At 46.3% G+C, this 23,620-nt stretch overlaps 1 protein-coding gene across 1 annotated transcript in view; it reads right to left on the bottom strand.

Moving 5' to 3' along the window:
• Window positions 1-1,746: 1,746 nt before the first annotated feature.
• Window positions 1,747-23,620, bottom strand: part of SLC52A3 (solute carrier family 52 member 3) — a 45,482-nt gene continuing 23,608 nt past the window's right edge. Inside the window, exons 2-3 of the mRNA XM_088467143.1 lie at window positions 14,213-14,336; window positions 1,747-1,959 (exon numbers count right to left, since the gene is read on the bottom strand). Coding sequence (XP_088323269.1) covers window positions 1,747-1,959; window positions 14,213-14,336 — 337 coding nt within the window. The remainder of the gene's footprint in view (window positions 1,960-14,212; window positions 14,337-23,620) is intronic.

Here is a 23,620-nt window from a genome sequence, read left to right as displayed (position 1 = left end):
GGTGTTGGTGCCCTGTTGTAAGCAGGGAGTAGTTCCAATAAGTGAAATTATCTCTCTCTGTAGTTATCCTCCTTGTGTTCCAAAATAATTTTGCTGCAGTCCTGCACCTTCCTCATTTGGTAGTAACAGAGGCAGATTTACACCTCAAGGGGCCCTAAGCAAGATACCGATTTGGGGCCCCCTTCCTCAAACAATCCATAACACTATTTTCATTCCTGATTTATTCCCTTACATTATTTGTCATTTGTCCTCCTTATATTCAACTTTTTATAACGTTAAGCATTACTGACATCACAAACATAAAAAGGCATATAAAACTACAGTGCAAATAAAATACAAAATATTTTGTTAAAACTTTGAACACTCAGCTCCGTCCCGTGCTCCCCCTAAGCCCCTTCCCTCACTGCGCCCTTCCCCTGAGCTTAAAAAAATGACGGCAACAGGTGGGTGGAGGACCGGGATCTTCTACAGCCGGACCCCGACGCCCCTGTGCGGCTGCACATACGGATCGTGCCTGGAGCTGGCCCTGCCCCCCCCCCTTGCTGCAAACAGTAATGGCACTATCAGGCACCTCAGCTCCCCTAGCCTCCCCCCCCCTTACTGCACCAATAATGGCACTGTCAGGCACCTCAGCACCTCACCTCCCCTATCTCCCCCCCCCCCTTTGCTGCAAACAGTAATGGCACTATCAGGCACCTCACATCCCCTAGCCCCCTCCCTTGCTGAAAACAGTAGAGGTGCTGGCAGACACCTCGCCTCCCCTGAGCAAATCCAGAGCCTTCATCCACTCCCAACCCTGCGACCCCCCCGCGACCACACCCCCTGCTCGCCCGCATTTGTGATGGTGGATGTTGGCGGTGAGCTTTACTGCACAAGATAGTAAAGGTTAGGCAGGAGTGGCAGGCAGTAAGCTCACCTTTTTGTCAGCAGCGCACCTCACTGTCTTCCTGTTCTCAGCTCCTTACTCCCTGTCTCTGTGCATGTCACATGCACACAGTGACACAGTGCAGGAGAGGAGGAGACAGAGTGGTCCTCGCTATCCAATGCGCGTTGAGACTGGAGTGACATTTACAGCCTGCCTGGCAGCAAGCAAAATGTCCTCTGTGGCTGCCCTGCTCCATTATACATCCCCGACGAGGGCCACGGCCGGGCCGTCTGGGACCAGCTGGGCCCTAAGCGTGTGCCTAGATTGCCTAGCGGTAAATCCGTCTCTGGGTAGTAGGGCTGGCTGTTTAATTAGTAGCCCTTTTATAGTCATGAATTCCAGCCCTATTTTACCTAGCTTTTTAGGCCAGAATTAACACAATTTCTATTTTTTTTTTCTTTTATTTTCTGAATGGACTTTTTTTTTGTCTTAAATCTTTTATTAAGGATTGTAGCGGTCTTCCTTATTTTTAAATAGAAAACCAAAGGTAAAAATAATCATCAGCTTCTCTTTCACACTGTTTTGCAGATTCCTGCAACTTTGTTGCAACACAGTAAAAAAATAAAACTCACAGTGATCCTGGTTCTATCAAGTCCTACTGTAGTGGAAATATAAGGAATGGGACCATTTTTTCAAGTTCCAATTATATTTTTGTCATTTGAAATCTGATATGTTCGAAAAACCTGATTATCAGTTGGGAGATTTGATGAAAACAATTGTGTCAACTTCCTTTTTGTATGTTCTCTCCGCCCATTTAATCCTCTTGCATAAGAGGTAAATATGCATATGCTATGTAGCCTTTTCATCCTTTGCATTGACACTTAGCTAGGGCAGTTCATATTGCAGAGATCAGCCGATTGGAAGAATCCATAAACGTTAACCAATGGAAACATGACAAGGGCTCCAATCATAGATCCAAGCTGCACTACTGCTCCACACCACACGAGGGCACTGTGACTTTGGCTGCGTAGCATCACTCCAATCGTTACTTTTACATAACTGAGCGATCCAATGAAGAGAACCCAGGAGAGTACCTGAAAAGACAGATTCAAGATATCAGACATCGGTACTTTTAACTACTATATATCTTCATTCTTAAATGGGTAAGATATTAAATGGATGTTAGTATAAAAAAAAAAAAAATCTTGTGTGTGTATTAATTTCTTTTTGTTCAGTAAAGGAAAATGATCACACCTGTGGGACAAGCTGATTTGTTGAAATGTGAAACATCCTGACACTGGACAACCAGTACTATTATCATACCCAGCAATATCACCACAAATTAAACCTAATAGTGAACCTCCAGATTTTTACCAGGACAATGACCCCTAACAATATACTGCACAGCTTCCCCACCTCACACAATATATCAGCACAGTGCATGATTCCATGCAGTATACCAGATCAGTCATCATTCTCTAATGGATAGTATACAAACCAGGACACATTCCCTGGGGGCTTGTGAACAATAAAGAGCCTTTGCCGGCCCTAGCACATAGCACAATTATGCTTAACAAAGCCCTTTGACTAGTGGCAAATATGTAATACAGAGGCCATTGCATGGTAACTGGTATATAATAGATAACTCATTGCCTGGTAGAACATGAGAATTGTGCAGGGACTAGTGTACAATACACAGGCCCGCCAAGAGCCGCGGCGGGCCCAGGTAACAGGGGGCCTGGCCTAATCACCTGGCCTGAGCCCCCTCAGCCTGGCGCAAAGCCAGGGGGGCGCCAGAGCTGGATTTAGACCTCATGGTGCCCTAGGCAGGATACCAGTTTGGGGCTCCACTCCCTCAAACTACCATCATATCCTCTCCATCACAGCCCCTCTCAATCCCCCTCATTATAGTCACCTCCATCACAGCTCCTCATATCCCCTCTTCACAGCGGACCTTCATCCTAGCTCACTCATTCCCTCCCCCCCATGGAGCCCCTCATAGCCCAGCACCCCTCATCACAGCCCCTCACAGCGGTATTCAATCAGGAAACTGGCTTCCCGACTGTCATATCCCGGCGAGGGTGAAATGCCGGGTGTCTAGATGTAGACGCCTGACATTTCCCCGACGTTGGGAGACAGGCGCCCAGCATCCCGATCGAAGTGATGCCGGGCGCCACGAGCGGACAGCCGCGCGGGGGGGGGAACGCCGGGAACGCTGTGTGCTGGGCTGCTGTGAGGGAGGGGGGGTGGCGTCGGACCCGGACCCTGCCAGGCCCCTCAGGAAGCCCAGGCAATTTGTACCGGCTCCCCCCCTCTCTCGGCACCCCTGACAATACAGGAATAACTGCCTGATTTGCAAGCATACAATACTCTAACCCCCCCTCTTGCTATACAGAGAGTCTCCCATATCCAAATATTCTGAAATACGGATTTTTTTTAGCATGACTGAGATAGTGAAACCTTTGCTTTCTGATGGTTCAATGTACACAACTATGTTTAAGACACAACAATGATAAAACATATTGTATAAAATTACATAAGGTGTATATAAAACATAAATGCATTTTGTGTTTAGATTTGGGTCCCATTCCCAAGATTTTTCATTATAGTATGCAGATATTCCAAAATACGGAATATTCCGATATCCAAAATTCCCTGGTCTCAAGCATTTTGGATATGGGAGACTCAATCTGTATCAACTTCTCCTGTTATTGGCTGATAGCATATTTGCTTAATCTCCTCTTGCAGGCAACTGAAGTTCAGTGTAGGACAAGCAACCAAATGCTATACAGAACAATGTACAGCAGTAAGGGCCTGATTCAAACTCCCTCGCTAGATGCGTTTGCATGCAGCCGTCAGCTGCCAAAGTATGCAAATCCAGCGATCGGCAAGGCATTAGCACGCCCACTTTGTCTTGGTGTGCGATCGCGATGTGTATCTAGACGCCCACCAGCCTGCCTTAAGACACCTACTTTCCCTTAGTGACACACGTCATCTCTAGGAAGTGTATGCAACAATTGGTAACATCGAGTAACATTGGACCCATACGCACCACTTGTGGCTGACCATACCCTACAGCAAGCACTGCGAGTGCTTCGGTGTGTAATTCAGCCATGTGACGTGTGTTATGACGCTGTGTCTTAATTATGCACACCTCTGAAACGGCATTAAGACGCCCAGACACGCCTGCATTCGCACCACCACTCCCCCGTTTCCATCAACCAACCCCTGTCACCACCCACAAACGGCTCATCCTGTCACTCAATCTAGTGAGACGTTTATGTACAAGGGGCTATCGCTTTGCGATCGCATGGACTGGTTCACGCTCGCGCATTGCATCTTATATGCAAGCGCAGATTGCAAACATCGGCAGGCTACGTGCGAATGCAACCTAGCGAACAGGTCTGAATCAGGCCCTGAGCTCCATGGTGGGTAATGGCACAAGTCCCAGTGTGAGTGCTGATGCAGCCTGAAGGAATTTTGACAGTGATTAGAGTCAAGTTGTGGGATGTGGTGGGTTGTGGTGACAGGGTATTGGGGGAACATATTTTGTCCTTATAAATAGATGAGACCACTGCATAATATAACTTCCAATCATATGCTGAACTGGACATTTATAAAAAAAAAAATAAATGCAGTGAACTTAAGTTGCATGTAAATAGAGTATAATCCGAACCAGTTTTCTTAAATCAAATGATTCTTTTTTTGTGTATTATAAAAAATAGTATTTCTATTAATATACACTAGAAAGGGTTAGAAGTCATATTCTGTGACCTTTATAGTATAGCAGTCCACCTGTTGCCTTAAAGATTATAGTTGGCCACATGGACTCGAGTCTGAACAACTACAAATATAAAGTCCAAGTTCAAATTATCACAGATCTGGTCCTTTGGTTGGTAAATCAAATTTCAATTTGGTGAAAAGTTTGAGTGGGACTGTATGCAATATAATTTTGTGCTAGTTTTATCTAAAGCGGTACAATTGCCATATTTGAGGCCATCTTATGAATATACGTATTATGGTCAAATAATGGTTTGCCAGATACATGGTCCTATAGTGTTCATTCTAACACCCTGCACCTATCTCAACCCGTGCAGTTCCTCTTTCCTTCCAGGGGTGTCACTCTCTGCTGTGATGCTTCTAGCACACTCTGGTCTGTATCTCAGCAATTTGTTGCATGATGCATCAGCTGAGTGTGGTAGAAGCACCATAGCAGAGAGCGACACCCCAGGCAGGAAAGAGGAACTGCATGGGTTGTGACAGGTGCAGGGTGCTAGAATGAACACTAGACCTATCAATACATTAGGCTCTAGTGACACCACAGAGCAGGGTCGGACTGGCCTGCCTTAGATCCTTGCCCTCTAACATTAGGAGACGGGGCCAAGTTAGTCCGCAAACTACCGGACCGTAGCACTCTCCTGCAGCTGTTACAAAGAGAGAAACTCTCCCCTGCTCTGTATCATCTTCATGGCTGTTCCCTCCACGGTGTCCGTATTTCCTCCTGTGAGACTCTACCCCTTCCTTCTTGTCCTGTCCCCTTCTCTCCCTCCCCTAGTCCCCACTTCTTCTTTCCACTACCCTATCTCTACATTCTCCTCCCCTAGTCCCACCCCCTTGTCTCCCCTATCATATCTCCTTCTCCACAAGTCCCAAACCATTCCCCCCCATACCCTATTTCTATCTTTCTCTGGAGCCCAGCAGCAGCTACAGTATGCAGAGCCTAGACAGCCTTCTGCAAAGACATGTAAGCATCTGGGGTAGGGATGGCCATCGATAGATTAACCATCAATAGTACTATTGGTAGTAGATCTCAACTATATAAACCCATCAGCTGGTAACCATTCATGGTTTAACCCACTGATGGTCATCCCTGCTGTAATACTTGCCAGGCAGTGGTCCAATCAAAGAGTGGGGCTTCTCGGGTTGTGTCGGGAGCTAGGCTCTGTATACCAGGACATGGCTCTGTGCCATCGATGGTGGAGAACCATTGCATCTCCACCATCCATTGCAAAACCATGAGCCATCGGTGGTTAATCATCGATGGTCAGTAACCATCCATGATCGATGGCCATCCATAATATAGGGAGTGGTGGTGGTTGTGGTAGTGGTGTGTGTGTGTGGGGGGAGGGGGGGCGGTGGCTGGTCAGGCTATATTATTGCCATCTGGGGATGGGCTAAAACTAATGTTATATGGGGAAATTGTCTGTGTGTTAATTTATTGAGGTAGAAGGGTATTTATGTTATGGGGTATATATTAATATCTTGGGGTATACATATTTAAGTTTTCTAAGGGCTGTAGTAATGTTATGTGGTGTAAAGGTGTGACAATGTTGTGTGGGAGTTGATGTGGGGTATAGCTAATATTGTACATATGCACATACTGTTGTGCTTGAAAGTTTGTGAACCCTTCAGAATTTTCTATATTTATGCTGAAATTTTGCCTACAACTATTTCAGATTTCACACAAGTCCTAACAGTAGATAAAGAGAACCAAATCAAACAAATGAGACAAAAAAATGAGATGTGCTCATTTTTTTATTGAGGAAAATTATTCAATATCACATATCTATGAGTGGCAAAAGTATGTGAACCTTTGCTTTCAGTATCTGGCATGGCCCTCTTGTGCAGCAATAACTGCTTCTAAATGTTTCCGGTAATTGTTGATTAGTCCTGAACATCGGCTTGAAGGAATTTTACCCAATTCCTCAAAACACTCTATTTTGGACTCCTCTGTCCACAAAACGTTGTTCCAATAGTCTTCTGGCTTGTTCAGGTGAGCTTTAGCAAACTTCAGATGGGTAGCAATGTTCTTTTTGGAGAGCAGCGGCTTTCTCCTTGCAATTCTGCCATGCACACCATTGTTGTTCAGTGTCCTCCTGATAGTGGACTCATGAACATTAACATTACCTGTGAGAAAGACCTTCAGTTGCTTAGAGGTTACCTTGGGTTCCTTTGTGACCTTTCAAACTATTAGACGCCATGCTCTTGGCGTGATCTTTATTGGTCGACCACTCCCGGGGATGGTAATAATGGTCTGAAATCTCCTCCATTTGTACACAATCTGTATGACTGTTGATTGGTGGAGTCCAAACTCTTCAGAGATGGTTTTGTAACCTTTTCCAGCCTGATGAGCATCAAGAGCTCTTCTTCTGAGGGCCTCAGAAATCTCCTTTGTTCGTGACATGATATACTTCTACAAACATGTGTTGTGAACATCATACTTTGATAGATCCCTGTTCTTTTAAGAAGATAGGTTGCCCACACCTAGAAACAGCACTGTACATAAGGTAAGATTAACGAAATGGCTGACTCATTTTTCGGAACGTGTGATTTGTACCAATATACACAATTTAGAGACCTTGAGTGCCGACAGTTCTTTTTGGAACTACTATGCTATTTTTCATGGAATTTACTGGGGCAACAACAACAAAGATTTGGATTTAGCAGGAGTACTGATCTACGGGGTACATACTGTATATTCCTTCCAGCTTGCCCCTACCATTGTTTTTCCCTGGTGGGCCCTTCATGTCCCACTCTAATACTGCCACATAGTAAAGAAGTTCCTAGTCAGCCCACAGAATTGTTACCTTCACTGTGTGTAGGCAACAGGTAAACTCTATAGTTGCCAAATAAAGTTTCAAACAACAATATTACAGCAAATTATCCATCCAGGAAAAATGATTGCTAAAGAGATCCAACTTTATACACCATAATCAATATAGAAGGTTGTAGTCATTAAATTCACTTACATTTGGATTTGGAGGTTTTCCTGAAATAGTAGATTATCTGTGCAATACATCCACACACACACACATATATATATATATATATATATATATATATACAGTGTATATATATATACAGTGTATATATATATATATATATATATATATATTTATTTACATGCAGTTGAACATGGCAATGTTCATCTGATTTGTAGAGACATTTTTAAATCTAATAACCTGAAGATTAATCCATGTTCCAAACATCTACCTGCTGCCCTGCTTAATAAAACAATAGGTCTGTGCAGCAGTCACACTCAAAATAGTTATTGCTAAATTAAAAAAGTTATATTAGATTTGCAATAAACTAAAGCAGTTATGAGCAAATATACTGATTTAACTTTAATTTATATATATAAACATATCATTTATTATGATGGATATCTTTTTCATATCACAAAGTTTTTCCAGCTCCCGGGTTGAATAGTGCTATCATTAAATGATTTTGAAAGTGTATATATTGTGCTGCTTATGTTGTGATAAATAATTGCTATAATATAAGACACTGTATACATCTATAGTCATCAGCTAAATTTGAATAGTCATGCTTTGGTACAGTTGCAGTACTATAGTGATGCCTGGGTACCAGTGCACATAGGAGAAAACAGGAACTGCAGTGCCACCTTGTGACAGTATAAAGGCACTTCTGCATTAAATGCCATGCAAATTATTATTATTATCATTTATTTATATGGCGCCACAAGTGTTCTGCAGCGCCTTACAAATATAAATGTTAAATATAGCATAAACATTTAAAAGCACTCTAATCTCAAAACTATTGTAATCTCAAAAGTGGTGATAGGTTAGATAACTGGATTATGTAACAAAAACCCAGATTAACGACTTCTTTTTAAATTAGCTCAGTATTTAGAGATATAAACACCTTTAAAAACACTAGGTGAACACTTGCAAAAGATGAATATTATTAAGCCTTCATCTTTTAAAATGTATGTAGTACATACACAAAGGGAATTACTTAAGAATTATTGCAATGTTTTTTTTTTTTTTAATGGATTATTTTATATATATATATTTCCGATACTACCTACCTTTGATTTGTCCTTTCATTCAGTACCACCACTTATAGAAATTTGAAGCGGGTATTATCTGTGCAATTATATTCAGTATTCCATCTAAAAGATTTCAGCCCAGTGGTCTGTTGGTCAGCCTGATACATTTATATCATAGATGCCTACACTCAGAATATTGAAAGACCTCCTGGACTCCTAGGAAGGTAGCCTACACTCCTGAATCCCTGCTATACGAATATGGCTTCCACTCTCCAGTACACAGAGAAAGGTGCACTTCAAGAAAATGGACACTGCTCTAATACACTGAGGACTGATGTCACAAAATGTTTGAAAGAAAAGTGTGTCTGTTTTATATTTGCTTACTTTTTGGACTTCCCCTTTGGGAAATCTAATGGATAAGTGTTGGTATTGTGACAAGGCAATTTGCATCATCATGGACTCAACCCCTGCCATGGAACTACACGATTCTTCCACATTAAAGGAAAGTGAATTGGGATCCAGGAGGGTGGCATACTCTGCGGAAGTCTGAGGGCATCTGTCTTGTTGTCCAGCACATTGCTGACTTCAGCTACCCTTTTACCATGTCTTTGCTTCATCCTTTAACTACCTGCCTCCACTATAGTGTTCCAGACCACAGCGGTCTTGCTGCTCCGCCCCCTCTGAAACTCATGGCAGCCATTTTCGGCATTCAGGTCTTCGGGAACGCTGGATCTCTCCCTAAGGCCAGGTTATACAGCGCTATTCCTACCAGCCACTGCAGTCTGTGTAGTTGAATTTAGTGCCCACTGCAGTTATATTATATGCTCTGCATTGTATGTGACTTGTGCTAGCACTGCTTTCAGTTTATTTCTTTCATAACTGTCAGCTTATACCTTTCCCTTTCTTTCATTCTAACCCTGGAATACTGAGGTACAGGAGGTTTATTGTACCTCACATCTCAATATATTTGTGAGGGTTATCACATACTATATATCGGTGTTGCGCACTACACTGTGCTATATTGCACATATTTCTGGGTTGCTCACTGCACTGTGCCAGATCGTGCAAAGATTCTTGCCTTTGTCTGGCAAAGGCAAGAATAACAAGCAGCCTGCTGCTCCCACTCTGATGTCTTGTAAGTCCTGCTTAGCAGGCTTAGCTTCAAAGGATCTCATTCAGGATGGTCTTTGTGCATCTTGTTATATGGCACCTGGCCCATCAGCCCCTGCGTCATCTCCTCAGGACCCCCCCTGGGCTTCTTTTACACAGGTGTTGGCAAAAAGCCCGTCGTATTGTCTGGCTCCACTCTTGGAAGGCAGATTTGTACTCCCAGAATTGGACAAGATTGTGATTACCTTGGCAGCTTCCAAGAAGGCGTTCTTGCCTTCTGCATCTACTGCAAAGCCTGGAATGTCATCCTTTCGTTCCTTTCGTCCTCAAGGCAGTTGGCATCCACTAAGGCCTCTGAAGGCATCCACTAAGGCCTCCAAGCCTAGGACCAAACAGGCCTGGGCTACTATCCACCTTCCAAATCTGAAGACAAGCCTACAGCCTGATGGGACAGGCCTCTCCCTGGGTGGGAGGCCGACTTCTTCAGTTCGCCCAGTTCTGGTGTCAGACTACCTCAGTCATCTGGGTAAGAGAAGTGGTCTCCCACAGATACGCCCTCTCATTTCTGAGGCGGCCCCCCCAGCAGTTCTTTTGCACAGGACCTCCAGCAAACCCAAGCAAAGCCCTGCTGCTCCAGAATGCCATTCAGTCCTTACTGCTCCGGTCCCCTCCACACAGCGAGAAAAGGGCTATTATTCTACCATTTTTCTGGTTCAGAAGCCCAACGGGTCTCATCGGCCTATCCTAAACCTCAAGTCTCTGACAAGTTTATCAAGGTTCCCAGGTTTCGTATGGAAACCTACACTCTATTGTCCTAGCAATGGAGCCTGGGGACTTTATGGTATCTCTGGACATTCAAGACGCTTACCTTCATTTACCTATAGCGCCTTCTCATCAGCAGTATCTACCAATTTCAAGCTCTGCTGTTTGGGCTTTCTACAGCTCCTCTGGTCTTTACCAAGATCACAGCAGTTATAGCGGCCTATCTTCGTTGTCAAGGGATCCCATTGCTCCCATGCCTAGATAATCTCTTGCTCTTAGTAAACTCCCCAGAAACTCTTCAACGCCATCTACAAATAACCATTGCCTTTCTACAAATGCATGGTTGGCTGATCAACTGGAAAAAGTCTTCCCTGACTCCTTCTCAAAGAATGGTGCATCTGGGAGCCCTCCTGGACTCTCAGGCTCAGAGAATCTGCCTGACAGCAGACAAAGTCCCTGCACCACAGTACCGAGTGTGTCGGCTACTCCACAGTCGCCGAGTGTCAATTCACTCTGTAATGCAGTCCTTGGGATCCATGGTGTCCACCTTCAACATGGTGGAGTTCGCTCAGTTTCACTACAGGCCCCTACAACACCTGATCCTATCCAGGTGGAACGGGCTACCCCATCTTCTCAGATCCCAGACAATTTGCCTCTCTCCAGAGGTTCACCTGTCCCTCTCCTGGTGGCTACAGATGTATCACTTAAACAGGGTACGTCCCTTTTGGATCCCGGACTGGGCACTCCTCACTACAGATGCAAGCCTCCACGGGTGGGGTGCAGTGACCAGCCAGCACTCTTTCCAGGGACGCAGGACTCCAACCAAGGCAGTCCTACCAATCAATGTCCTGGAACTCTGAGCCATTTACAAAGCCCTCACTCTGGCTCAAGATCTTCTTCATGGCAGACCAGGACAAATACAGTCCGACAACACCACAGCGGTGGCCTACCTCAATCACCAATGAGACGCTTGAAGTCGGTCAGCAATGGCAGAAGTGTATCGCATTCTCACATGGGCCGAACGCCATCTCCCAGCCATCTCCGCAGTGTTCATCCCGGGGATTCTCGGTTGGGAAATGGATTTCCTCAGCCATTACGACATGCATGCAGGGGAGTGGTCTCTACATCCAAAAGTCTTTCAGCTCCTGGTGGACAAATGGGGTCGGCCCAACATGGACGTTATGACCTCACGACACAACCACAAGCTTCCAGTGTACGGAGCCAGGACAAGGGACCCCAATGCAGCCTTTGTGGATACATTATCTGTGAGGTGGACCTTCCATTTGGCATACCTCTTTCCTGCAGTCTCCCTTCTGCCCCGAGTTTTTCAGAAGTTCAAGCAAGAGGGGAGACCGGTCCTCTTGGTGGCTCCGGCTTGGCCCAGACGCCATTGGTGAGCCAACCTTTACAGTCTCTCTATAGACATTCCTCTTCAACTTCCTCTGCGACCATACCTGTTGTCTTAGGGTCCCTGTCTACATCCGGACCTAGCCTGTCTGTCTTGGCTTGGCTCTTGAGACATCCCTCCTAAGGTCTAAAGGGTTCTCTAATTCTGTGGAATGTGTCAGTGGTTCTCCATGCACTTTAGGAATCTCCATTTAAACCCTGGAGTCAGTAGATGTGAAATGGCTCACTGCAAAGACTGTTTCTTCTGGCTATAGCGTCTGCCCATAGGGTATCGTATATAGGGGCGCTCTCCTGTTGCTCCCCATCTTTCATCCGGACATGGCTGTTCTTCGAACATGCCCTGCCTTCCTTACCAAGGTGGTCTCCCGTTTCCACCTTAATGAGGAAATGGTGGTTCTGGCCTTTCAATCACCATACCATCGGCAGGTGAGGCCTCTTTGGATGTGGTCCGTGCTCTGAAGATCTACGTGGACCGTACTAGTTCCATCAGGAAATTGGACTCCCTCTTTGTCCTATATGTATTCCACAAGAAGGGATGGTCAGCTAACAAACTCTGGCCGGGTGGCTTTGCATGGTTATCTCAGAGGCTTACATGCAGACTCGCTCTGTGGATCCCCCGTGGGCAGCTCAACATGGCGCCTCTGCTGAACAACTATGTAAGGCGGCTACATGGTCTTCTTTCCACACCTTTCTTAGGTTCTATGCCTTTGATATTTTTGCCCATCAGGATGCTTCCTTTGGGCACCGTGTTCTCTTCTCAGCTCAGGAGCGTCCCCGCCCGTAAACAACTGCTTTGGGACATCCCCATTGTCTCCCTGTGGAGCCCTATGGACCCTGAAGAATAAAAGAAGAGTTATAGTAAAACTTACCCTTGTTAATTCTCTTTCTTTGAAGTCCATAGGGTCAACAGGGCTCCCACCCTGACGCACCTGGCTTCTATGGGCTCCTTCTCTTGGTCACTTGTTTCCTTCTCTGTGTGAGTTTGTGATTCTTCAGTGTACCAGTCTTCCTTCTCTTCTATCCTGCTCTTGCCTTGGGCTTGTTAACAAAACTGATTTGCCTTCAGGCTGTGGGCTAGGGGGAAGGACCGGAGCATCTTGGGATATGGTACAGCTTTGCTGTTGATGTCCAGTCCTCCAAGTACCACCTACACCCCATTGTCTCCCTGTGGATCCTATATATATATTCATTCTCCTAGGGTAGCCAGTACTGAACAGCGTTTGAAAGATCACAAGAGTCCAAGTTTTCTGGTACAGCTGCCCAGTGCTGGATTCACTTGGGCTGATCTTTATTTAGGCATTATGTTTTAATTGTATATTGGTCCTAAAAAACGTGTCTAATAAACCCGAAACATTGGCATTAAGCCAGTGTGGCCGTGTATTATTGATGAGATAAGTCCTGGGAGTGCCATCTTTATCTTCTATATTTATTCCAATGGATTTAGCACCGCAGCGTTCATAAGGATTGAGAGGAGAGGGCCGGTATGTGGACTAATATCTATCTATCTATCTATCTATCTATCTATCTATCTATCTATCTGTCTATCTATCTATATGGAACTGCACTAACATGTTTGTTGAAAGAAAAAGGCTTTCCTCTTGATTGGCTGAATCGGATGTTGGGTCCATATGTGTTTCCGTCTATACAATACATACACTATACTTGCCTATTCTCCTGAAAAGGCTGGGAGGCTCCTGAATCTCGGGTGGTGTTCTTTGCCACACGGAATAGTATTCAAGTCTCTCGGTCCAGAGCTGCTGCTGCCCACAACCACCCTGTGCTACCCACTTCCCGAATAAAGTGGGCGGTCCATGCGGCCGATGACATGATTCACGCTGAATAGCGTCATCACAACCCTGTCCCCCACTTTACATTGTCGGTACTGTTGCTATTGTATAGTGGGGGCAGGGCCGCGATGATGTAATTGCACTGCAGTGTCTCCTCCAATAGCCGGAGGGGGCAGCCAGAAATTCGGTAAGTATGACATACACCCTTCATTTTTTGCTTTCAGGAAGCCAGTGAGGGGACTTCGGGTGCCTGGAAACCATCCATATGTGCAGTGCACCCCTGCATACACAAACCACCTGGACAGCACAAGATCCACCCATTACTGCACAATCTCCCTGAATTTATTTTTCAGAAATAGGCAAGTATAATTTATATACTGTATATCTATCTTGTGGGGCACTGCAGAGTCTACTGCAGTAACTGAGACCCTAGAAATAAAAAGTGTTAAAAATGGATCTAATGACACCATGGGTAAAGTTTTTACTTACAATAAGAGCCACGCCCCAGTTAGTGCCCTGTAGAATAGGACACGGGCTCATAACTGCTGTCATCATGTTATAGGCTCCAAATCCTGTCCCAATAAGAGATAACAACACAAGGCACACAAGGGACCTGCAAAGTGGAAGATAGACAACATGGATGAAAGGTTGTTAAATATGCCTCACATTTTTAATTATGTGCTTAAATTGTTATCGGTCTACAGATTTCAGTGTAGGTGGCAATTTTGTGGGTTGAATTAATATTTATTAAAATGTACTGTAAAAACTATTAAAATCACTGAAGCATTAACATGCACCTACAGTATGAATCAGGGGTGTCAGAATGATTTTTTGTTAGGGTGCACCACAACGCCATTTTCCCGGTGACTTCAGTCAGCAGCACCGGCCGATGCTGGACTCCGGAGAGGTAAGTATAACAATTATATAGGTGCAGGGTGTAAGGTATGGGCCAACATCCCCCCATCTCGCAGCCACCAGTACCCACCACAGCCACCCACTTACTAAGCATAAGGGGGTGGATCACGTCATAGCCTCACCCAAAATTTTACACTGCTGTGATCTCATGAAGAAGTGTTTGCACCAACACACTCCCACGCGCTCACCTATGCCGCTGCCATGCCCTCTCCAGGAAGGGGCAGCTAGTAAGTCGTAAAGTATGATTTTATTAATGCAGACTGCTGCAGACTCTGGTAATTATCAATCATTTATTCTTTCATTAGTGCCGCTTTGTGTATATGTATATAAGGATCAACTAAGAGTATGGTGAGCTTGGCTGTGGGACTGGGCCCTTAGTCTTAGGAGAACCTTACAAAGGGTGCATGGGTAAGGCTTATATACAGTAAGACACTTGAAAAGCAAGTGGTGTCCTTGCTGTTAGCAGCTATAACAATGCAGTATAAACTATTTTAGGAACTGAATAAATGTATGAATTCTTGGGCGGGATGTAGCATAGTAAAACATTTTAGCACCAACATAGAAAAAAATGAAACCTTACTCCCTGATTGTTTTTTTTCACACAGCTTTATTACATTTCCTTATTAGCGTGATTTGATCTGTACATAATGAACTTCAACCACGGTGGGTCATTAAAACGATCTTGTTATTACATCTGTGCATTAGGCCGAGCAATTAGCTAACATATTGATTTAACTGTTATTTTTATCTTAATGAATGATATGTTATGGTGGATATCTTGCAGTAAGTTTTATCTATTATGATGTTTTTCCAGCTTCATGTACGATAAATGAAAAACCAAAGCCGTGTATTTGCATTAGGTATGTTGGGCATACAGACTAAAGACCTGATTCAAGAAGGTTGCTAATGCGGACACGCTCACAGCTGCTCTCGCAATAACAGTTGTGGGAATATAAAAATGCTAATCTCAGCCTTCCCTGTGTGCAGGACGGTGTGATGGAGTGTGCCAACAGTGAGATGCCTACTTTCTCTGGTCTGTGCTTTTTCTGATGGAGTTTGTAAACACACCAACATCGGTCGCACCATCCACATTTGCGGCAGTCTAGGGCCTACTCTAGCTGCTCTCCCCTAATCCAGCTAAACATGGCCTGTGAGGCATTGTATTTGCGATTCGGAGTGCAGCAGCGTTCTCAGGCACACACTGGACACCACCCTAACATGCCCATGAAACAACCCTTTTTGCGATCACTTTAGGTAACCCTTTCATTATCCTCAGGGTACAGGGAAGAGCCCTGGTGCAATTGGCGCCATGGCTGGTTATACTCAGAGGGGGTAACCGCATGCATTTTTGTGGGGTCGACTCTCCTGGGAAAGCCAGCCCTGGTACCAACCTGCCTAGTGCCGTCTTGAATTATGATGGGGGGACCCCCACACTGTGGGGATGGTTCCAGCAACCCAGGGTGGTAAATGCAGACCAGAGTGCTGGTTATCCATATATCAGGGAAGACCTCACACTGTGTTCCCTTTGCTTTTGGGGTAACCAGCATTGGGTTGGAAGCACCAGTGCTGGTTATAAATTATTTAGGTTTTTAATAACGCAGTTTAAAAGTAAAAAAAACAACTACAAATCTTTGATGTTTTGAAAAAAAAATATATATATTTTTTTATAAAAAAATTCAGAAGTAGGCAGACACTCCATCACAAGTTGGAGAGAAGTTAGCTGGTGTGCTGAAAAAGTTGCCTGGTTGGATGGTATGAGGAAAAAGTTGGCTGGTTGGATGGTCTGATGTTGGTTAGGTGTATGATGCACCATTTCAGTTGGACAAACAAGTTGGCAGGCAGGGCCGGCGCTTCCACTAGGCAAGCTTAGGCAGCTTCCTAGGGGCGCCGGCCACCAAAGGGCGCCCGGCCCTTCGATCACACCCCCCCATTTGCCGGGTGCCCGCTGAGATTGTGTTAACAGCGGGCACCCGGCTCCTTCCCTACCCCCCCCCCGCCTCCCCCACTCCTGAGCTCCGTCTTCCGGGTCCCGCAGTGCACTATGGTTCCGAGGAGCAGGCACCGAGGGCGGACGGCAGCAGGCACTGGAGCGGGGTTTAAGGTAAGTGTTGTAATTTTTTTTAATATGTGTGTGTGTGGGGGGGGGGGGGCACGCACTGCAGGGGGCCTTGCTACTGGGGGCATGCACTGCAGGGGGCCTTACTACTGGGGGCACGCACTGCAGGGGGCCTTACTACTGGGGGCACGCACTGCAGGGGGCCTTACTACTGGGGGCATGCACTGCAGGGGGCCTTACTACTGGTGGCACGCACTGCAGGGGGCCTTACTACTGGGGGAAAAGGCCTTACTACTGGGGGCACTTCAAGGGGCATTACTACTGGGGGCACTACAAGGGCCTTTACTATTGGGGGCACTACTACTGGGGGCACTGCAAGGGGCGCTACCAGGGGCTGGCTGGCAACTTTTAGCCTGGGGGGCAAATGCATGCAGGCGGCCCTGGCAGAGGAGTAGCGTGTAGCCAGGGTGTCCGAAGAATCTGCGTACGACGGCGCCCCACCCTCCACCCCCCTCAAGTGTTCCAGGGAGGAGGCGGGTCCAGATGGGATTAATGTAAGGCAAAAATAAAGATTAGGGCAGCCCCCTGTCATAGTGCCCATATGCAGTGCCCCCATGTGCCACAGGAGAGAACACCCTTATGCAGGCCTCCAGTAGTGTCCCCAGTAGTAGTCCCCCCCCTCGTAGTGCCCCCAGTAGTAGTAGTCCCCCCCCTTTGTAGTGCCCCCAGTAGTATTAGCCCCCCCTTTGCAGTGCCCCCAGTAGTAGTAGTCCCCTCCCCCTTGTAGTGCCCCCAGTAGTAGTCCCCCCTTGTATTGCCCACAGTAGTTGTAGTCCCCCACCCCCCTTGTAATGCCCCCAGTAGTAGTAGTCCCCCCTTTGTAGTGCCCCCAGTAGTGCCAGACCCCCCTTTTGTTGTGCCCCCAGTAGTGCCAGACCCCCCCTTTGCAGTGTCCCCAGTAGTGCCAGACCCCCCCCTTTGTAGTGCCCCCAGTAGTGCCAGACCCCCCCTTTGTAGTGCCCCCAGTAGTGCCAGACCCCCCCTTTGTAGTGCCCCCAGTAGTGCCAGACCCCCGTTTGTAGTGCCCCCAGTAGTGCCAGACCCCCCCTTTGTAGTGTCCCCAGTAGTGCCAGACCCCCCCCTTTGTAGTGCCCTCAGTAGTGCCAGACCCCCCCTTTGTAGTGCCCTCAGTAGTGCCAGACCCCCCCTTTGTAGTGCCCCCAGTAGTGCCAGACCCCCCCACCAGTAGACCAACATAATATAAAAAAAAAACAAAAAAAAACACTTACCTGAATCCCCGCTCCCGCCACCGCCATCTGCTCCTCCGTCTGTCCTCCCGGGCCGGGCCGCTCTGCGTTATGGGAGAGACGTCATATGACATCATGACGTCTCTCCCATTGCCCACTGCGGGAGCCGGAAGATGGAGCGTCTCCCGCAGCGGGCGCAGCAGCAGCAGCAGCTAATGAGAGTCTGATAGACTCTCATTGGCTGCTGCCTACAACAAACACACAGCTGCTGGAGCCGGCGCCTGTGTGTTTGTCAGTGTAGCGCTGACCGAACTCCGTCCGGTCAGCGCTACACACGCGGTGCAGTCTGTGTCACAGTGACACAGACTGCACCACCACCGGCCCGCGGCCCGCATGATGCTGCGGCCCGGGGGGCACATGGCACCCTGCCCCCCGGCCCAGCCCGCCACTGGGCGCTACTACTTGGGCACTGCAGGGGGAATTACTACTGGGGGCACTACTACAGGGGGGCATTACTTTTAGGGGCATTACTACAGGGGGCATTATTACTACTGGGGGCACTACTACAGGGGGCATTACTTTTAGAGGCATTACTACTGGGGGCATTATTACTACTGGAGGCACTGCGTAAGGGGCACACCTTCTTCGTACTCATTTAGCCCCTTAGGTGAAAATGACTTTGCACAGGTGGAATGGCGGATCAGTTTTGTGTTTTATTTCATTTTTATATTTATGTTTTGCCTAGGTGCCTAGAAGTCTAGCACCGGCCCTGTTGGCAGGGGCGTATTAAGTAAGGAGGCACGTGTGCAGTCTCCTTCCAGGCCCCCTCCTCTTTAGCCAGCAGCTCAAGCAAGTAGACTCTGTTGCTGTGCGAGAATCTACTCTGCATGCAAATTTTCTACTACTCGTGCAGATCGGTGGGAAAATGGCCACCAAGCTGCTGTGGGACTAACATAGAAACATAGAATTTTACGGCAGATAAGAACCACTTGGCCCATCTAGTCTGCCCCATTTTTAAACATATTGTTACCTCAACCCTTATTGATCCTTACTTCTTCTGAAGGATATCCTTATGTCTATTCCATGCATGTTTAAATTGCTCTACTGTCTTAGCCTTTACCACATCTGATGGGAGGCTATTCCACTTGTCCACTACCCTTTCTGTGAAGTAATTTTTCCTCAAATTTCCCCTGAACCTACCACCCTCCAGTTTCAGAACATGTCCTCTTGTTCTAATACTTCTCTTTCTTTGAAGAATGTCTCCTTCCTTTACCTTGTTAAAATCCTTTATATATTTGAAGGTTTCTATCATGTCCGCCCTTTCCCTTCTCTGCTCCAAACTATACATATTAACAGGGGCATTTCTAGAGAGGAGGGGGCCCGTGTGCAGTCTCCGACACGGGCCCCCTCCTCTCTGCCCGGCGGCTGGCAGCGCACTGAGCTGTGCGCGGCCAGCACCGGAGTTATAGACACTGGGCACCAGAGTCTATAGTGTATGCACAGATCACCAGGAAAATGGCTGCGGCGCCATTTTCCCTCTACTGCACATGCGCAAACGACGGGAAAATGCCCGCAGCGGCCATTTTCCAGTCGTTTTACAGCGCCGGACCCCCACAGTTGACATGGGACTCTGGAGAGGTAAGTAACATTATGGGTGCAGGGTGTGCGGTGCGGGGGCCCCCGTGTTCCCCGCACACCCTGCACCCATTATAGATACGCCCCTGCATATTAAGATCTTTTAGTCTTTCCTGGTACGTTTTGTGGTGCAGACCTTGCACCATTTTAATTGCACTGTACGCAAATACGCGTTATAGTGCGTATTTTACCCGGGATTGAGCACTTGGGACTCACTTTTAAAAAGTAGCCGGGTCCCCGGGGAAGCGCTGTGCTGTAGCCAATCCCTGACAGCTGGCTACAGCACAGCGTGTCCCCCTGCAGAGAAAGACACAATGCTGTTTGTTAGTGTCCAAAGAGAGTCAGATAGACTCTCATTTGCTGCTGCTTCTGCTGTGAAAAGCCGTGCTGGGATCAAGTGTCTAATCCCAGCATCGGCACAGCTGCAGGGGCAGGCAGAGGAGATGTGTCCCCCGCTGGACAGTGTGTTTGTTCCCAGGGCCGGATAAGCCACTGCGGCGGGTACCTGGTGAAGGGACCACCTGGTCCCTTCCACCAGTGTCGGCGATAAAGTGGCGGCGGGAGAAGCTTGGCTCCGAGTGCAAGCTAAGCGGAGCTCGCTGCCCGGAAGCCAAGAAGCGGTGTCGATTGTTTGGTCCAGCATCCAATTAGAGGCAGACGCAATGAGCCAATCGCGGCTTGCCGCATCATAGCCCGCCCACTCTGTGTCTTGTACTAGACGCCGCTGAACGGGAAACTTCAGTACGGCGGCGGAGGGGAGGCGTGAAGACCTCCCGAAGAGAAGAGCATCGCGGCAACAGTTCCGGCGGCCACGCAAGAGGCCAGAAGATGGCGTGATCAAGGAGGAAGAAAGGAAGACGCGGCACCGCTGGCCAGGACAGGCCAGCAGCAGAAGAATGAAGCTGAGGACCGGAGAGGACTGCGGTGGTGGAAAGCAAAAGCGCTAACGAAGCTCCCTCCGCAGCCTCTTCCACCGTACTGGTAGGCGACCTTGGGCCACCAGTATTTAACCCCTCCCTAGACCACCAGGGTTGTCGGGCACTAGGCCCATAAGATAAATTCAGGCAATAGGCCTGTGGGTATATAGGCGGGCACAAGGCCCAGGCTACATAGGGACATTAGGCCCAATTGAAGGTATCTTCCCCACAAATAGGTGTGAGTGACCTGGGCATTAGACCCAGGTCACTAAAGGGAAAATAGGTGGGCCACTACTGGGGGCAGTACATAGGATGTCAAATACTGGGGGCACTGCATAGGGGGGTCAAATACTGGGGGCACTGCATAGGGAGATAATTAATACTGGGGGCAATGCATAGAGGGGGATTAATACTGGGGGCAATGCATAGGGGGATTAATACTGGGGGCACTGCATAGGGTGGATTAATACTGGTGGCACTGCATAGGGGGGGATTAATACTGGGGGAACTGCATGGAGGGACTATTATTGGGGCAATGCATAGGGGGGACTACTACTGGGGGCAATGCATAGGGGGGACTACTACTGGGGGCAATGCATAGGGGTACTACTACTGTGGGCAATGCATAGGGGGATTACTGCTGGGGGCAATGCATAGGGGGACTACTAGGGGCAATGCATAGGGGGACTAAAAGGCATTAATGTGCTGCATCATTTGTAAGGGGTATTACTGCATGGCATAATGTGTAAAGACCGGGCATTAATGTGCAGCATAATGTGTAAAGGCCGGGCATGACTGTGTGGCAAAATGTGTAAAGGCCGGGCAATAATGTGCAACATAATGTGTAAAGACCGGGCATTTATCCTTCGATAAATATGCCTATTATTACCTAAAGCGTTATTCATAGGCTAACCAAACTATCGCTTTAAAACGGGATACATGAATTAATTACAAAGGTTCTGTGACTAGCTGACTTCATGCCTGAATTTCACCTGGTTTTAATGAGCCACAAAACTTGTGCAATCCATGAGTGTCCCAGTTTAAAGGGATGATATGGTAAGCTTACTTATTCACTATGGGTTTTGTGAACAGACAAGTCATATCACCTGTAAGATCATGGAGGCATTAAAACATGCATTTAAGGGGCATGTGGGGATATCTTATGCTGTTGGGCTTATCAGATGGGCATTTTAGGGGCATGTGGGGATGTGTGGTGGCATGTGGGGAGGTCTGAGAGGCATATGGGGAGCTCTAAAGCATAAATTATGATGGGACCCAGAAATGGTCAGGTAGGATCTCATTTTTTTTAAAGTTGTGGGTCCCTGGGTGACATATTTTCTCACTCACCGTGTTCACTGAAATTGCCCTTCTTTTTACAGTGTCTAATGTATTACAGGTTGAGTCTCCCATATCCAAATATTCCGAAATACGGAATATTCCGAAATACGGAATATTTTCAGCATGACTGAGATAATGAAACCTTTGATTTTTGATGGTTTAATGTACATAAACTTTGTCTAAGGCACAAATTATTAAAAAGATTGTATAAAATAACTTTCAGGCTGTGTGTATAAGGTGTATATGAAACATAAATGAATTTCATGTATGTACACAAACTTTTTTTGATGCACAAAATTATAAAAAATATTGTCTAAAATGACCTGCAGGCTGTGTGTATAAGGTGTATATAACACATAAATGCATTCTGTGTGTATATTTGGGTCCCATTTCCAAGACATTTCATTATAATATGCAATTATTCTAAAATACGGAATATTCCGATATCCAAAATACCCCTGGTCCCAAGCATTTTGAATATGGGAGACTCAACCTGTAATATCTTTCTGGAGATATGGCCTCCAGAACTGAACACAGTATTCGAGATGAGGACGTACCAGTGACCTATATAGTGGTATTATCACTTCTTTCTTTCTGCTACTGATTCCTTTCCCTATGCAACCAAGCATCTGACTTGCCTTCCTCATTGCTTTGTTACAATGTTTGCTTGCCTTTAAGTCACCTGAAATAGTGACTCCTAGATCCCTTTCCTCTTCAGTAGTTTCCAGTATAGTGTCATTAATTCAAGTTAATACTATATTTAGCCTTTGGATTTTTGAGACCCAAGTGCATGATCTTGCATTTTTTGGCATTAAACTGTAGTTGCCATGTTCTTGACCATTCCTCTAGTCTACCTAGGTCATCAATCATTGGTTTTACCACTCCAGGTGTGTCTACCCTGTTGTATACCTTTGTGTCATCTGCAAAAAGGCATAGTTTCCCTTCAATACCATTTGCAATTTCTCAAATAAAGATATTAAAAAGCACTGGTCCAAGTACAGATCCCTGAGGTACTCCACTGGTAACATTTCCCTCTTGAGACTGCACTCTGTTTACTACAACTCTCTGAGGGGTATTCAATATGAAACGTTAACCTCGCCAGCGAGGTTTTCGCTGCACATTGGAGGTTTTGCCAGCGAAAAAGTATCACGCGCGCTCCCGCTTATCCCCGTATTCAATTTTAAATTGTCGAAAATGGGACCCGGCGATACTTGGATCGGCGAAAAAAAACTTGAATTTTCAGGAATTAATTGTAGGAGCCCCCTAAAGATGTTCAGACCTCGGGGATCACTATGGGTACCCCCTGTTTTTGCCTGCAGAAGAAAGTCTGGGTTTTTAAATAGCCGTGCAGGTGTTTTTTTTCCCGACATTGAAGAAGTGATGCAGAAGAGCACTTAGGTTTTTTTTTTCATTTTTTTAAGTGGTCTCATTAAATTTGGGGTACATGAAAATGGGTACTAGCATATTTTTAAGTCCCTAAAGGTAATTTTTTTAAATTCTGCAAAAATGCACCTGCAGCTACTTTGCACAATGAAAAAAACACCCGCCCCATACTTGGGGACCCCACCAGAAATAATTTTTTTACTTTATTTTTTTTTTACCTAATTTTTTTTTTAAAACCCCAATTTTTTTTTTTTTTAAGGGTGTCCCGATTTTTTTTTAGGACTTTTTTTTTTAACATTTCCTTTTAAGGGGACATTTCCAAAACTACAGGCTATTTTTTATAAGCCTACACCCCCAAACCCCTATTCTGCATTTTTTTTCACTTGCTATAGTGCTTAGAAAAATT

This window comes from Taudactylus pleione, unplaced genomic scaffold (assembly GCF_031769625.1).
Source record: "Taudactylus pleione unplaced genomic scaffold, aTauple2 ptg000069l, whole genome shotgun sequence".
Classification (NCBI taxonomy): Eukaryota; Metazoa; Chordata; class Amphibia; order Anura; family Myobatrachidae; genus Taudactylus; species Taudactylus pleione.
The sequence above is the reverse complement of the archived record's forward strand: the minus strand, read 5'-3'. Positions and strand labels throughout refer to the sequence as shown.